Below are 17653 nucleotides of genomic sequence, written 5' to 3'. Positions count from 1 at the left end.
CATTTTTATGACATATGTTGATGGCACTGCACATTATATTCCCCCGTGTGTGGGGAAAAGAAGACAGTTTTGAGCTTTCGGCTTTGAAGATTCTCTTTGCGCGCTCACATATTTCACGGTTGTTACATAATGTTTTGATGTCAACGTGTTTACAATTGTGACGAGATGGCGTTACTTGTTTGGTATCAGTAATAAGTGCTCCGACAAGGTGATTCACAAAGTTTGGGTTTGTTTAAGATTGAACATGACGATCACATTTTAGTGGCGTTGTGGGGAATGTCCACGTTGTGGTGGCTCAATTTTGAGAACATTGCGGTTCGAAAACGAAGTTCGTGGACATACAATTGCTGCGTCTGACAAACTAACATAGAGGAGGGTATATTTAATATCTATGTGAAGACTGAGGAGGCGTTTCCATGTATTTGAGGTGTTAATTTCTCCTCAATAGATGACGGACTGTTAGAGGGAGCTCGACTATTTGAGGGAAATCGGTATTTTCCTATAATATGATCATCCAGCTGTTTGCTCTTTTTTTTTTTTTTTTTAAACCTTGCTAACATTTTCACTTTTAAGTCATTTTCACTTTTAAAAAGCAGTTGTTATCTGAATGAACTTGACCTCACTGACAAACATATATATATATATATATATATATATATATATATATATATATATATATATATATATATATATATATATATATATATATATATATATATATATGTATTGCATTTTGAGGGAGATTGTGAGATTTGGGCGCCGAGCACGGCGCTCTTATTCAAACAGCGAGGTGTGAGGCGAAGGCGCCGCGTGGTCTTAAAAGCAAAAACCTGTTGTCGAGCACAGGCCGTCTGTTAGCTTTTATGAGATCTGATTGCAGCTTTCACGACAATGATATTGTTATGATTTGTGCTCGGCCGCCTCATTTAAGTCGACTTGACAGCCATTGTCAAAAAGCAACAATGTTACGGTTTGTTTATCTGGCCCGCCAGCAAATTATGATGACAGCTGTTGAAAATGTGCATTTGTGCACATAAATGAAAAGGTTTTTTTTTTCACCCCCGTGTCTCGGCTGTCTCGCCAATTGTGTAGCTGGCAGGTTTTTAGCAAAGGAGCTTGTGAAGAAGTCGTCGGTGTCTGTAAATTAAAAGAAGGGAGAGTCATTCACTATCTGTCCTTGAGAAGGCATTCATAGTTGGTAGCATTCAAATATTTTTTTACTTTTACTCACTTCATTTGTCTCCCATTTTCTATAGCGCTCATCCCGTTCATGGTCATAGCCGGTGGTGTAGCGGCCCCTGGAGAAGTCGGTACACTCTCGATTTTCACCCGTTTTGTTTTCTTTGTTTTTAAAGTAGTCCAGAAAAACGTCCTCTTTTTAGAAAGGGTGAAATGTCACTTGTACTTGTACTTGCTCACAATAATAAAATGACCGATATCCTGACCTGTTAAGAATAGTTTGGTAACACAAGCAGCCTGAAATAATGTCAAATGTAATTAAACTATATGTTATAATACAAATTACAATATTTAGTGAATAATGGACAAAAAATAGTGAAAAACAGTCTGGTTAGACTTCAATATCGTTTTGGGCCGAATCTTAAACTATTTGTCCCCATTCTTGTGTTTTAATTTGCCGATACTTAACTGTAAAACTTAACTAGAGCACGTACCCCGGGAATCAAACCCACCTCGCGATCAAGTATCCCATGTACGAGGGCAAATCGGTTTACCTGAGCTAAATTTCTGGGTCACCGTTGTGGCTCAGGGGAGCATTTGAAGGATAGTTTTCCTCGGCATGACCCGCCCTGCTCTGCCTTTGATTGGCTCATCAGTCTTCATGCCAAAAGGTTAGCCAATCTAATCATTGTAGGCCAATTAGAGGCAGAGGAGGGAAGGCCGTGGCTGAACGATGTGCATCGGGGGGGATTTAAAAGTGGGTATACGCAATATTGACTGAAAAAGAAGTGGGTATACTCCGTGAACCCGCGTATACCCTGGACTACACCACTGGACATACCAGGAGTTGGAGCCAAACCACAAGAACGTACACATAGCAGTGCGACAAAGAATGGAAATCCATCTTTCATGGATTAGTCCATTTAAGGAAGTTAAAGTTAAAGTAAAAACTTTGATTTTTGATTTAAAAAAAAAAAAGTCTAAGCAAAACTGGAGCGTATGAAAACTGAAGCAATATTTCCCACAGGATATAATGTAAACGCAATTAATCTGTTCCAGACACCCACAAATATTAACTAATCTCATAGAGTATAACTATGGTTTAACATTTAATAACCAATGTGAAATAAATTAAAATGAATAAAAATAGACAAACGTTGAACATGACTTTTATCTTGATTGAAGGCTGCTGATAGAATATGAACAACGTCATAAAGAGGGACTTGGCCTATTTTGTTTGTGTTCTCTGTTGTTTCTTATCTTCGTCAAAGAGTTTCAAAACCAAATCGTACGGCATGCGAAAATTGAGGTCTTCTTGTAAAGTTGTCTTGAGTTTCTTGACATAAGGCCTTATTACTATCCCAGGAACTTTGATCCCTCATACAATTACTTATCATATATGATATATGCAATTGTTTCTTTTGACATCAAAATTGACTTTGGACATTGAGCGTCATGCTGCTTCACTATGTCTAAAGACAACTTAAACGATGTGCAAGGGCCTGTTATGGTAGATGTCGCATGACAAGCAGGGCTGAAGAGTATTTGCAATTTTCGTTTTCACTTAAAGTACACTGGCCAAGAAAAAAAAGAAGAAAAAAGTCCTTGGATTTTTTTTCTTTTTTTTTCTGGTTCAAATGTTCACACCAAGAAAGCAGAGCGTGTTTATAAAACTGAGAAATATATCTGAGTGGTGTGTGTGAAGGACATGGACGCAGAGGAAGCCAAAGAAGCCCAAACTTTACAGATGTTTTTCTGAAATGACCTTCCGGAGGTGTGAATGGTTGAGCGTGAATGCTGTTGTCAGTTTACTTCTTTTTTGTCTGAACGTGTTGGAAGAGAACAGCCTTGGTGGGTACGAGGCACATCTCATACCTTGGCCTCCGCACGCACACGCGCGCACACACATTCAATAGTACCTCGCTAATCCAAATCTCCCAGGTGAAAAGCATTCAGTATTCCGGTAATTACTCTCGCAGATAGTTGGTGCTTTTTGAGAAGTTAATCCTGCAGTGAAGTTAGCAAAGCTGTCTTTTGGGTCTCCGCATTGAACATTACAGTTTGTGTAAAGATGCCTATGCAGAGGACTTACTGGTGTATATCAAATTGTTAATTCAGTAAGCCCCCCTTCATCATGCTGCCCAGGTTTGGGGTCCTGCTATTAAGCGATTTTTTATTTTTTTTTGTACAGATAATAACTATTTCTGTCTAAGTCTTGTTTGTTTTAGGTGTAATTCCACCTTTGATCACTAGATGGTGGCACAATTTAGTTTGACACTGTATATAGTATATGAAATAAGAAGAGCAAAACAGGAAGTATTTCAGCACTGCCTAGTTTTTGTTAATGCGGTAATCTTGCTTCTTCTTTTTTTGCTTATGAAAAGCAGTGACTGTAGGTTTGTTTTCAAAAAGTACATCTTTGGACAAAGCGAGATTTGTTTCCACATAGAGGGATCGTACACTGTTACACAGTTTGTACAATATATTTTTTTAATTGCTGCTTCAAGACAGAGATTTCCCTGGATGTTTTTTCGTAATTATTATTATTATTGTTAATATTATTATCATTATTATTATTATTATGTTTGCCTGTAAGAACTGCGGAGCACATTTAGATCATAGATGGTTGTTTTGCTCTGCTGTGGTGTATTTTGTCCTCAAGTTATTACTATTGCATTTTTAGTCTGCAAAATAATGTACAGTACGTAGAATTTAAAAACTGTTGAACTATTTTGATTTCGCCAGACGTCATTTGATGTAGCTATCTAGTCATATCTTGGCTTCATTTTTTTATGTTCTGTAAATTTTACAGAGAAAAACCCCAGCCAAATTTGAATGGTTATTAAAAAAGTATGTAACAAGAGGCTGAACCCAAACCCAAGCCAATCAAATAACACTTCTTTGACCTGGAAAACAACAAGCATCCTTCTTATGCCTTCTTACATCCACTTAAAGCCTCCGGTGTCTGGAATATATCCCACCGGGTCATCGGGGTCTTTTCCCTGTCCACATTTGACTTGCTCTTCCTGGCTCTTGCAACTTCTCTCCCTAAGCTCGCGAGCTCACGGCCGACAACAAAGCGCTCCGCGTATGGTCAAATACAGTTCAATGCTTCATACCCACTATTTACTACTGTATAGTTTTCAATCTTTGCACATTTCCAGCGATTATCTTCAAACTTGTATTATGTATTTAAGAGAAAATATCTGAATTCACATTACAGGGTAACGTGAATTCAGATTTTTTTTTTTAAATTTAATTTATATTATATTTATTATTTATGTATTTATTGTGATTGATTATGAGCATTTTATAAGGGATGAAATGTTACTAAAATTATATTTGTTGTGCCAATGTTTGGGGTCAGAGAAGTGATCCCTGTGGGACACCGTTCAAGGTAGATATGTAGATAGGTTGGTAGGAAGTATGTAGGTAAATTAGTAACGGGTTGCATGAATGCCACTCGATCATGGAATCGCTCTTTTTTTTAAAAATCAGAATGAAAATAACAATGTTGCAGTGAGGAAAAGGCCATTAGAAGCAGGTGTTCTTAGTCCAGACATTTTTTTTTTGCATCTAGGATCTGCATCTGCGCCCTCCTTGCCCTGTTGTCTCTTCAATTAGCGACTCGCTCTGCACATATTTTAACAATTTCCATTAAACAGCGTCTCCCTCGCAGCTTCAGCCGCTTTCTAATGAGTCACGGGAGATTGGTAAAAAGGTACTCATAGCCGCTTATAATTATGTCTGCGACTCCCACTCCTCTTTTTGCGCAGGATTTAATGCCATCCCAAATCATGTTGTGGTCCGTGCGAGGCTTTGTTGTCCCAGAGTAATCACGCCCGCTACAGCGGCTTAATTAGTGTGTTTGTGCACTGCAGATTGGCCCTCGTGTGATAACCTTGTCCCGCGTTGTCTCCCTTTTTGCAAACGCCACTTGGCGTGTCCGCCATTAATTTCATTATCATGTCCGCTCAAATTGACATTTTTAAGTTGATGTCTTTTTGTTGTCTTTTGTTTGCAAGTGTCTTCTTGCAGCCACTTATCCAATTATTTTTCACAGCATGCGCCACTTTGGGGTTACCGCCGAGGTCGGTCAGACTCTCTTTAGCCACTTTGCCAATACCCCCATTATGCTTTGGGCTGCCAAGCTTCTATTTGGACACCTATTGTCTTTCTGGTGGTCATTTGGCCCTTTTCTTAGGAGTTATCCCCATGTGGCCAGCATTCTGAGTGAGTAAACCATCGATTTGTTTAGATTTCCTCCTCAAGAAAAAATGAGAATCTGGTATTCCTTTTTTATTATTATTATTTATTTTTGGATGAAATGTGGATGCTCTCATCTGAACTCAGGGAGAGATAGGTAGGTACACAATAAATTCTATAGTCAATTTGACTCTATTTAAAATGGGACCAAACAGACTCAGTTTTAGAGTAGGCTAATATTTGCACTTAGAAAAATAGAAAATTTAAAATTTAATAAAAGCCACTCAAGGGTTGACGAACGAACTCATGACCTTCACTTTAGGACAGTGCCACACTACCACCTTAGCTCTGCCCCTCCTAGTGTTTGCTTATCTCCAAGAGACCAAAAACAATGTTTTGGTCTTTATAAATATTTGGTCCCTCTAGAGTTGGGAAGATTCCAGCTGACACGAGCGATATACTAACAAACAGCAGGAGCTGCATGGCTCAGCGAGTAGATCGGCTTTCTCCCAGGCTGAAGGTCGTGAGTGACTTTTATTTTATTTTATTTTGTGTAAATGTTACTCTAAAACCGGGTCTATTTGGTACCCACTCGAAATAGAGTTAAATTTACTCTGACAGGCAGACAGCCAGACAAAGAGAGGATATAGTGATACCACTTTTTAGGTTTGTCATACGACCATTTCGTTTTTGCCAGGTGCACACTGTTTTTGTTTGAGTTCTGGATTCTTATTTGACTTCCACTTGATGAATTCTTGATGAGTTCCCAACAGTTGTAACGTTGTTGAGTGTATATCAAAACTATAGGATATTCAATAGCGTTTTTTTTCCCCGCTTTTTGATTCCTCACACTATTTTGTTAGAAGTGATGACCTTTCATTGTGCGCCTGCCCATTCAGATGTGTGTGTGCGCGCGCACATCAAATCAAGTCCTGTTGTATTGTGTGCGGACGTTTGTCATGCTATTCTGCACCATAGGAAAGAAGAGACAGACAGAGAGGCATCTTCCCTCCCTCTCTCTCTTTCTGCTCCTATAATTCACATCCATGCTGCCATCGCCTGCTCACTGTTTATCCCGACGCTGACTTCTTTGACCTGTTAATCCTCCACGGAGCAAAAGTCAAAGATTGGCTGTATATTTACGTTGGATGTGCAGACAGCGCTCAAGGGTGTTACGATTTTCATCATGTGGAAAAACTGTCAGCACAACTGATGTACGGATGGATAAATGGTTGAGTAGAATCTGCAATGCAGCAATATAACCGGACCTCAGGCTTCTCTACGTAGATAAGTGTGACATTTTGTAAGTGATGAAACGTTGTTAAAATAACATTGTTGTGCTAATGTTTGAGGTCCGAGGAGTGATCCCTGTGGGACACCGTTCAAGGTAGGTATGTAGATAAGTTGGTAGGAAGTAGGTAGGTAAATTAGTAATGTGTTGTATGAATGTCAATTGATCATTGAATCTCTCTCTCTCTCTTTTTTTTTTTTAAAATCCAAATCACAATTAAAATATTTTTGGGAAAACAAAATGCTTTTTTAGTTTTATTTTATATTGGTTTACTTGTGTTCATCTTTTTTTTTTATCACATCATTAGAAGATCTAATGAACACAATAACAATAAATCATATTAAATAATTAAATAAATACAAATATTTGATAAATGACCAATTTATAATTATAAATTTCCAATTTGGTTGATCTCTTTCTAATATTGTCCAATTTAAACCCAATTAGCTTTGTGTGTTCGAAAGAATATCTTGTAAAGCCAAGTTTCATCCAGATCAGATTTAAATGTAAACTGAATTATTATTATTATTATTATTATTATTATTTGAAATCTACAAAATCCCATTTAACATAGCCACAGTTCTCGTCAGATTACCTTTCAACTAGTGATGTAACGATAACGGCAATATTGTGATATTGCGATATTAAAACTGCCACAATGTCGTCGCCGTCATGTCGCGATATGAAAAGCAGCACATCTGTTAAAAATGCCAAATTGATTTGCATTTGTGCAGTTCTAGCACCCTGTGGTGGCTAATTTTTTAGTGCCGTTTAATTTTCATACGGCATGTTTTGGCCCTTCTATGTTTAAAATCCACGTAAATTGTTAGATGAAGGGGAATGTAATATGCTTGTGAATCGAGTCAATATAGCAAGTAAGTGCCTGAATATGAATTGTTATTAGAGATTTATGTTGTTTATGTGCATTGTTTTTATGAACAAAAGCTTTTTTTTTTGGTATGAGCTCTTTTTTTTTTTTTTTTTACAATATTTTAAATCGCCGTCCTCCCCACAATATCGTGCTCATTATCATATCATGACGTTTGGATATCATTACATCCCTACTTTGAACATGGCGTAAGATGTTGCTGTATTTGATTTTGTTCCCTTGAATTCGTCCTATGTCGCTTTTGAAACAAGCCTTGAATGCAGTGCGCTGCATTTGAAAAGCCCAGCCAACCGCATCATATCTATAATGTCCAAACCAAACGAAAACAAATACAAGTAGGAGTTGTGTTGCATGTAAACAAATTTCACAGCTTTGTTTGACTTGGTGGTCAAATTCTATCTTTTCTTGAGTGTTTGGAAATCCGGCCTCATCCACAAATACACTCATACACGTGTGCCTTCATAATGCACAGGCTCCAAGTCATCCAGCCTGGAAAATTGCCCATGGAGAATTCCTGTTTGCCTTGATATTATATGCGCCACATCCTATCACGGCCTTTGTGAAGACCCTCAACTCCTGAATGGCCAATTTCCCCTTTTTCCACATGCTGACATTTCTGCTATCAGACCACCTTCGGTCACCGGGGGCGGAATGGAGCTCACCCTCCTCTTCAAATGCTGTCAGAGGAGAATCTCGCCACGATCCCATGATACCTTCCCCGCCACCGCCACCACCACCGCCACCGCCACCGTACGCTCCATCGCCGGCGGCAGCATTACACCATCCTTGATGTTTTATCATTAGTTTGGAAGTGTGCGCTCCCCTGCTGCTGTCTTTTGATGGAATGCAGAGAGCAAGAGCGCGGGGAGACGGCCAGCCAATTTCCCCCCGCTGTGACTCTCCCGCAGCAAGGGGTCGCGCTTATCTTTGCCTCCCCCAGCCTCACCATATATCCTCCTGATGAGGTACCTCGCGGCCCCCCGTCGGCGCCACCGCTTACCTCAATCGCCCTCTGACGTCCGTCTTTTTCCCGTGATGTTTGCCAGTTAGCGACCGAGTCTTAATCGACGCCTCGGCGGTTTCATCGGTGCTTCGACTTAATTACCCGGCGAGACGGTGGGAAACGGTGATATTGAACTAGGCTTTGTTACGCGTGGTTAATTTGAAAGAGCGGGAAGTACGACACGTCATGTTAACAGCATGACGTGCGTTACAGAAATGTGCATTTTGACTCGAGAGATGGACCATATGGTAAGTCGTGCAGATGAATTCAATATCCTTGATATATCCTTGACTAGTCACTAGTAAGACAATTCACCTTGCGCTTTGGCCATATGGTCAGTCGTAAGGATATACGGTACATGGAAACAAGAGTCATAAGTCAGTAAGCTGCAGTAAAGTCAGTCATTCAGGAGTCGGGCGCAGTCGCAGGGCAACTGTGCTTTACTAGTCATGTATTCCATCACCTTCTGTATGATATTTGTGTGCATTAGTAGGGCTCTGAATTGCCTTAAGAAATATAAATGTACGACTAGGGAACTTTAGTACACTAGTAGTCTTGCTACTAATGTTTGTTTCCACGACTGCTAAGTAAAACAACACTTTGTCCTCACTAGCGGAACAACTTTGGTATACTAGTAGAACAACATGTTACTGGTCAGGCAAAACTGTGCAACTAGTTCAGTGGTCCCCCAATCTATTTTCCGCCTCGGACCGGTTCATACAAGTCTGTAACTTTCGCAAACCGGCAACCGGTAGGGGGGGGGGGGGGGGGGTCTGTAAGGGTTGGCTGATTAATTAACTGCTACAACAACAAATACGCATGCACTGTGTATGTTATGCTTTAACATGGTCACTATTAATTACTTACCATGAATTATATGAGCAAAACTCAGACTTGTGTATTTTGTAGATATAACAGCAAATGTGGCCACTTTTTTTTTTTATGTAGCTACATTAGCAGCATCCTGCTGAGATACGCCAACATAACAAGGCGCCGCGAACAAATATTCATTCCATGATTATAACTCACCATGACGCTAAATCAAGCGCCGCTTATCGTGAGTGGGAATCACCTGTCGCCGTAAATTAATATTTTCAAATCATATTATATATATTGTAATACTTATATTGTCTGTGTAAAATGCAGCTTTCTTTTTCTTCTTGTGTTGTCTTATCACTGGGCCTTTTCCCCATTGTAAAGAAACTTTCCTTCATCTGTTTTTTACTCATTTTGCTAGCTTGGGGATTTAATATTAGCGTTGCAAGACCGAGATGATTAGCATCTCGACATGCGTCAAGAGTCCATCATAAACAGAGGTAACAGAGAGAATCACATCACTTTTCAAAATAAAATATTTTTCAGCCTTGGCTAATAAAAACACCGGAATTGCCATACGTTTTTTTTTATTAGTTATTAGTTTTTATTTGTTAGTTCTTTCAACTGTACGGTCTGCCACTGCCCGGTCCAAAGTATTCTTGCGCTACTACTAGTGCTACTAGGAAGCACTAAATGTTAACTAGTCAGATTGTATAACCTCAATAGTAACTTTTTTTATATACCAATAGATCCTCTGTTGGTATATAAAAAAAAGTTAGCTAAAATAATGCACTGTGAAATGGTCATGAATAATTTGAATACAGTAATGGGGTTTTATGTAGAATGGACTTTTTTTTCTGTATGACATGTCCGCTCTCTATTAGAACTAGTGGCATTTTTGTGCTAATAAGGTCCAGGTTACCAAGTAACCAGTGCATGACGAGCTTGGCCTACCAGTGGAAAAAAAAAAAACCGTTACTAAGACACCATATTTGTTCTGCTAGTCTGCTGAAAAATACATACTAAAACCTGGAGCTGGTTATCAAGGATATCAAATAAATGCTTTAACAACTTTGCAGTTTTTGGGCTACCTTTTTTTGTTACATGGGAGGAAATACTGCAGCTCGCAATGTGATGCCGTACACGTTCCCACACGATGCCACTTGTAATGATTTCCTGCCATGGTTTCTGGCATTCCCATCAGCGTTTATTTCTGCTACCATCCAAACAGTACAAACTTGGACATCAACCGCTTGAGGAAATGTACATTTTCTCAGCACAAATGGCATGACACTGAAATCTATTAGACTGTAAGACGGCTCATTACGTGCCGCTATTGTCTTGCGCGAAGCTAGCTGACAACTGCAAAAGTTGCAGAGCCTATCAGAGAAACGCACGACATCCTCCATTGTTGTCACTAAACTTGTTTTCCCGCCCTCCCATGTGGTTGTCAGCGCTAATCTGGTAACGTTCGGATAATTAGCATTGATTTAAAGTTGACACCATTGTTATTAGCTGGAACATAAGCTATGTCCCGGGAGTTTTCATTGTTTCTTGTCTTGTTTTTGTTGCGTTGGGGTTGTAGGGGATTTATTGAGTGGATTTATTTTACGTATTATGTTTTGTATGGTACTGGTGTGTATTTGGAATTTGTAGCTGCTAATGCAATTACAGAGGAACCCAGTTGGCTAACATTGGGGAAAATGTGATGTGTATTTATGAATTCTCAAAAATTATTTACTGTCTATGTAATGGTAACAGTTCAGCATACACGTGTAAAATTAAAAACAAAAAAAGGTTTGTCGTCAGTATTTCCTTCCTCTATAAGCGTAGCATTTTTGTATTAGCTGTAGCTAGCCACCACCGAGCTTTTGCCCTCTGATGAACCCGCCGCACCCGTAGCTCCCTCAAAAAAAATCATGTCAGTTTGAACAGCTTCTCGTCATCAATGGCTTTGTCTTCTTTACTCTTGGCTTTCGTATTTCTTATACGTGTTCTTTATTTTTTGTTTTTCTTTACTCTTTTCATCTAGATGCTCCCACTACTATCCCCACACCCACCACCAACCCAGTCAACACGCAAGGTACGGTACACCTCCCCGCCAACCACCACTACCACCACCGCTGTGCCCCTCTCTGTATGTGTGTGAGCGTGTATGATTATTTGTGGACAGGCAGTTCTCATCAGATAGGCGCTGATGGGTGACATTGAGGACAGGAAGCAGGGTGCCGTCAGTGCACCCCAGTCGTGTGTTTGAGCCCCGCACTTTTCTATCTTATCAGCATCTGCAGCTGTATCTCGCGTACCCGCAGCCGTCCGTCATATGAGAAAACCCTTTACATCTCACATATAGCTCACATTTTGTCTTTTTGAGGCCAGGAAAAAAAAAACACATCAATAATCATTTACGTAAATGAAAGGCGGATCGTTGGCCATCCTGCCCGACACGCAATGTTGTACGTTTGATTTGCCTTTGAATGTTTTTTAATAGCAGCCGCGTTTTAAACGTAACGTCAAGGCTACACATGCGGCGAGGACGCCCAGGGAGGTGGTATTTGGATATGCCACGATGTGACATTTGAGAAGAAAAAAAAGGGGAAAATATGCTTAAAGAACAGGTCAATAGTAGCGGGAGACCCAACTGATGGAAGTTCAAAGGATTAGTACTTTTTATATCCCAGCCTTTAGTGCGGTATGTTACTCGGTGATATTTAGAAAATCCTAAATTCATCTTTAAAATGTAAAACACAAAAAAACATTTAATCTTCACTGAACAAAAAATAACATCGTCCAATGTAATGTTTGCCTGTCTTTTACCTGCCCCCCCCCCCAATTTTATTTTTTTTTCTGAAAATTTGTGACAATAATTTACAATTCATATGAAAATAGTTCCTAAAAAAAAAATCTGTGATTTTGCATTGCAGTTTAAAACGCAAAATTGGAATTTTCATTTTCTCAGCAAAACTGAGAATCAACCACCAAGACAGTCCCAAAAAGCTTCGCTGAAATGGATGACACCTACAGTGAGCAGTCGGACGTTGAGGCAAACTCGATGCTCCTTTTGCTGCACCAGCTAGTTAGCAATGAGCTAAGTCGGTCATCATCGCCTCCGTGGCAACGAATAAGATCGACTTCTGTTCTGACGAGGATGATTCTCACAAATGGATGACGAGAAAAGGACGATAAGTGATGCTAATTGCTAAGCTAACGTATGATTGTGGTTGGACCTGCGTTAAAGTGGAGAACATATCCAACTTTGAACGACAAAATAGCAGGCAATTGGAAATAAAATTGTCACAGCCTCCTCGCAAAAGAGAATCAGAACTGGAAATAAATCAACTTCATTCTTCTAATTCTCAAATATGGCTCTTAACAATTGTGAAAACGAGTCATAAAGAACGCTCTCCGGCAACAAAACACCTTGGTTTGCAATAGTAAGCTAGCATTAGCACTGTAAACAAGCCAACGGCTGCTACGTTGATAGCATGAAATATTTGTGATAGAGCGTTACTGTAACACAAAATTTGCTCGTTTCAAATGTTATTTTCTTAAAAGTACACACAATTAAAAGGGTTTTTTGGGAGCGTAACTTTTGTCATCATTTCAGCAACAATCAGCACGAGACTACGGGGATGGTACCCGCAGTCATGCTTTCTGTCTCAGTTCTTTTTTTTTTCTTGGACGCAGTGGTTTCTCTCTCCATTCTCTTTGCATCTTATTCTCAGTTTCTTTTCGCTCTTTCCCTAACAAGCTGATGATGCAAACTGTTAATACTCCGCGGTGTATTACGCTGCACTTTTCCCAGTGAGCCCTCCTCTTCCAAACGCAGCCATCAACTATTTTTTTCCCGGTTGTACCATCATGAAAGGCGAAAGGGGATTTAGCGCAATTTATTCAGTGCATGCTGGGAGGATGTAATTGAGCCTTGTCGCATTTCGCGACTCCTCTAAACGTCCTGTCACAAGGGCCACGCTAAGCCGGCTGGCGCTAGATTGCTTTGCAGCACCTTAATCAGCATAACGCTGCAAAAATAGTTAAACCCGCTGTAACATAAAGCACAATTTTCATTAAACGGCCATTGTGGCGCCACGGGCACCACCGGCTGAGATCTAGCTGGGTTTGTAATCACAGGCCGCCCAGTATGTACGGTGCAGACGTATTTGCAATTGTCACACGTACATTCACAAACACATGAAGCAGCATGTCGCACACAAAAAGGCCTTTTAGTCGGTGTCAAGTGTCAGTTGTTGTGTCGTCTGCGCTCGACTTTGAATTGGGTTGACAAGGCCCCTTTCTTTCTTGTCGCTGCAGCGCGGGAGCAAACGCCACAATAAGCGTCTGCCGTGTTGTTTCATGTTTGTGAAAAGTTTCAAAAGAGTTCAAATTGTCGGGTCTCAAAGGGTGTTTTTGTGCGCGCGTGCAAACCTCTCGGGAGGGAGATAAGTCAGCCTTTCAAAAGAGTGCTTCTTGTTTCATGTGTTTGAAAGTTACTTGCAATAAGTTTCATATTAAACATAAAAACATTTATCAGACTTATCCAAACATGTTGGCAACTGGCTGTGTTGCGGCAAGAAATATGTCTGCATCATTTAGTCATTGATGCAGTCATTTCATAGTAATTCAGAAAATTAAGTTAAGACTAAAAAGATGTACAGTACTGTAAAAAACAAGTGTGATATTGATTTGTGTTGAGGTCATTTTTCTGCCACTAGATGGCATAATTGCATTTGTAAGACTTTGGGACAGCTCAGTGCATTTTTCTTTTCATTCATCTTTAACATGAAGTTGTGAAAATGTGCACATTTTTTAAATTGTAAAATACAATTTGACCCTAGTCTCCACAAATATATGCTAAATTTTGACGTAGACGTGTCTACTGTGTTGCAACTGGAATTCCCCCAGTACAGTAAGTAAGGGGTGGTCATTAATCGCCCGTTAAAAATATTAGTGACGTTAAAGGAAATTTAAAATTAACTAAAAATTCACACGCCTAAAGCAAAACATAAAAAAAATAATAATAATTGGCTCCGACCCCCCCCCCAAAAAAAAAGTTGTTGTTTTTTTATTTTCATTTTTTAAAGTAAATGCTCAAAAATAATAAACAAAATTGCTGTAACTTTTTGTTTGTGTTTGTTAGTTTTTTTTTAACTGTATTTTTTATTCGTTCAATATTTATTACAGAAGGGCCACTCGCTTACATAGTTCCTGATGCTGTAAATATCCAATGACATCATTTCAAATTTTTGGCTCATGACACAGAGCAAAAAAAAAAGAAGACAGAACGACAGTTTGTAACTCAAAAAATCTTATTAGCAGGGGCACTCGTAAGTCAACGTCGCACTGTATAACGATTAGGTTGGGAGATGATTCTGAAATCCAGTGTTTAACAAGGGCAGAAATTACCCAGAATCCTCGGCTCGCGTGCAGGGTGAAATAATTCTCGCAAGCCATCAGATGCTCGGAGATGATCCGAGGCAGGGACATCATATCCCGGCTAAGCCCTCACTAGACACCCGCAACGCTCTCGGCCAGGCTGCCTCCATACGGAACATGGAATTAGGTTGTCGGGTTGATTGAACAGACGACGTTCCCTTCGATTGGCAGCTCGGGAGCTCGCCTCCCTTGTTCCAGCCTCGTCTGAAGGAGCCTCCAGTGAAATGTGCAGGTTTTCCGAGGTCGTGCTGACGGGACTGATGGATTGATATTGACATCACGATTCAGTGATTTCAACATTTTGCATTTCTAGCAATACACCACTTTAAATATAACGTGAAAGAACAACTAGAAAAAAATAGTAGCAAGTCAAATAAAATAGCTGCTGTTCACGCTTTGGCCTTTTAGGGGCAGTGTGGTGCATGCATGGACATTCAAGATAAAGAGTAGAAGAAGAAAGTGGTCAACTTAATTGCTAAAACTTATTTTTCACAGATTAGGAATAATTATTTTTATTATTATTATTATTATTATTATTATGGGGTAGATGCCACGGACTTCGACTTCCGGGTTTTACACGTCAGCGCCGTTTCCGGCCACTGCTGGCCGCGTTCCAACACTCGCACCCTCACCCCTGCGCTCCCGCTCATCGCCAAGAGGGCGTCCCGGAAATGCTTCGGACACTGAGACAGACACTACACACTCGCAGCCTCGCACCCGTCGACGGGGACGCGCAACCGAGGGGCACAAAGGCGCAAACCGGAAACGGAAACAAAGTTGATGGGTGAAAACTTGGAAGTCGGAAGTCCCGCCTCCTCCGTGGCATATAGTTTTTGTTTTTTGTGTAAGCAGGTAAATCCGCCTCGTGATGTTTAATGCTAATTGTTGATAGCCGGTCAATAGTATTTTTTATTGAGTGCTAGCATGAGGCTGGTGATATACAAAATGATTTCTTACGTTTAAATATAAAAAGTATGTACTTTTTTTTTTAGCTCGCCCGGCCGGCTAAGCCTCTGTTTTTTTTTTCTCTCTCTTCTTTTGACTAGCATGTTAGCGGAAAACTATTATAAAAAAATGCTTTGTTTTCCTCTGTTTACTCACACTAGCACATGGGAGTGTTTTTTCCCCTTCCTTACAAATGTGGGAATCACGCACCAGATGGAGTGTGAGGAGTCCATTCCGAGCAGGTTTTTGCGCTTATTATATGAGCCTCCGACATGTTTCACTCTCTGAGTTCTTTTGGAATTTTTACGAGAGCGCCGTCCACTTGGAAGTCTCGGGCGTGTCGTTGCCTTTACATTGGAAAAATTAAGGAATCATTTAGAAATGAAAATTATTTCCCCCCCCCTTTCATACTGTACCTTTGCTTAGTGTGATTCCCAGTTGATTTTCTGCAGTTTATTTTTTGTTTAATAAGGAAAGTGAGTGAGTTTTTCTTTTTTTTTAATTGGTCCCCGAGGAGGAGCAGGTTGGGAATGCCAGCCCAGCCTCAACTAGAGCTTCATTACGCTAATGTTGCTTTCTCATGGAGCAGTTGTCAGTAATTACAAAAACTGCACATTAGATGTTGTATGAAGCCTCCCTGGTGCACATTTTTCAATTCCAGGTAATATTTGAAGAAGGGAAAAATACAGATTGCCTGTGATCTTTTGGCATAAACAACATGAGGATGTTTCACGGACGCAGTTTCCATTCATATTTTTATTTATTGCAGTCAGACCTTCAACGTCTTGTCTTACCCCCCAACTCTTAAATCGCAGTGTTTGTACATCGTCAAATTACCCTTGGTCGTTACAAAGGCCGCTAGGAATCTATTTAGCAGGAGAGCCGGCGGCAATGAAAGTCCAATTTTGCGGCGCTTGAGTGCAGCGCATCCGCAAATGATTTGGTTAAAGGTTAGCCGTGTACGCTCGCCCCTCATCTCGTTTGGCTTCTTTCCTTTTCCAAACAAACACAAAAGACGCGGATGTTTTTCAATTCTGCTCTGCCAAATGGCTATTGACAGGCCGGTGTGTTAATTCTCAACTGATGCTCCATTGTACTGAGTCCATTCGGTGAAGGATTTACCTTGTCAACGGCAAAGTCAGTCATTCGCTCTACATCAATGTCATTTGTGTCATATATAATGTTTATATCAGGAGTGCCCAAATGTGTTTCAAGCAGCCAAGCTGCCCGAGGATGGAACCCGCGCGGTGACCATGTTTCTGGTTTTAGGAGCACAGACGGCTTACCAATTCTGGGCCACCCATGCAGCTTGGAATTTTTTGGGAATGCTTTTTTGGATGCTAGGCTTTATTAATTAATTAATTCATTTATTTATTTTATGTCATGCGATCTACCAATACTACCTTTGCGATCAACTGGTCAATCGCAATCGACATATTAAGCATATTGAGGTCTATATGCTCGATATATATTGAGAGAGAACAAACCTAAAAATAAATCCAAAGAGAATTTTTCCTGCAAATAAATACTCTTAATGACATTATAAGTGTGTGGAATTTGGGATGTCGTCTATAGGCTAAAACTAATTCTAACATATTGATAGTAAAATCAGATCAATTGTTAATTTTGCTTTTTTTCCCCCCACAGTGCTGTGTTGGCAGTACAATATATATACAAAAAAAAGTATTAGGGGCATAAATTAAATCAAAAATATAAGTGCCACGTTATAAAGTAAAATAGCCAAAGGCAAATACCGTAAAATAATTAACTCCGCAAATATGAAAATGAAGACCGAAATGTAAAAAAAAAAAAAAAAAAATTGAATTTAAGTTTAATATTCATTCTTCTTATAATTCAGAAATATGTATATATATATTTAGCTGTTCATTAC

General features: G+C 39.8%; 1 protein-coding gene across 3 annotated transcripts in view; it reads left to right on the top strand.

Moving 5' to 3' along the window:
- Positions 1–17653, top strand: part of cadm1b (cell adhesion molecule 1b) — a 186266-nt gene that overhangs the window by 154257 nt on the left and 14356 nt on the right. For 2 of the 3 annotated variants that reach the window (XM_086080308.1, XM_086080309.1), the window contains one exon: positions 11417–11467. The exons of the other annotated variant lie outside the window; for it this stretch is intronic. In XM_086080308.1, the coding sequence (XP_085936434.1) occupies positions 11417–11467 (51 nt within the window). The remainder of the gene's footprint in view (positions 1–11416; positions 11468–17653) is intronic. 3 annotated transcript variants of the gene reach the window in all.

Source organism: Leptonotus elevatus, chromosome 7 (genome assembly GCF_054856555.1).
Source record: "Leptonotus elevatus isolate MCC_2025b chromosome 7, RoL_Lele_1.0, whole genome shotgun sequence".
Lineage (NCBI taxonomy): Eukaryota > Metazoa > Chordata > Actinopteri > Syngnathiformes > Syngnathidae > Leptonotus > Leptonotus elevatus.
The sequence above is the reverse complement of the archived record's forward strand: the minus strand, read 5'-3'. Positions and strand labels throughout refer to the sequence as shown.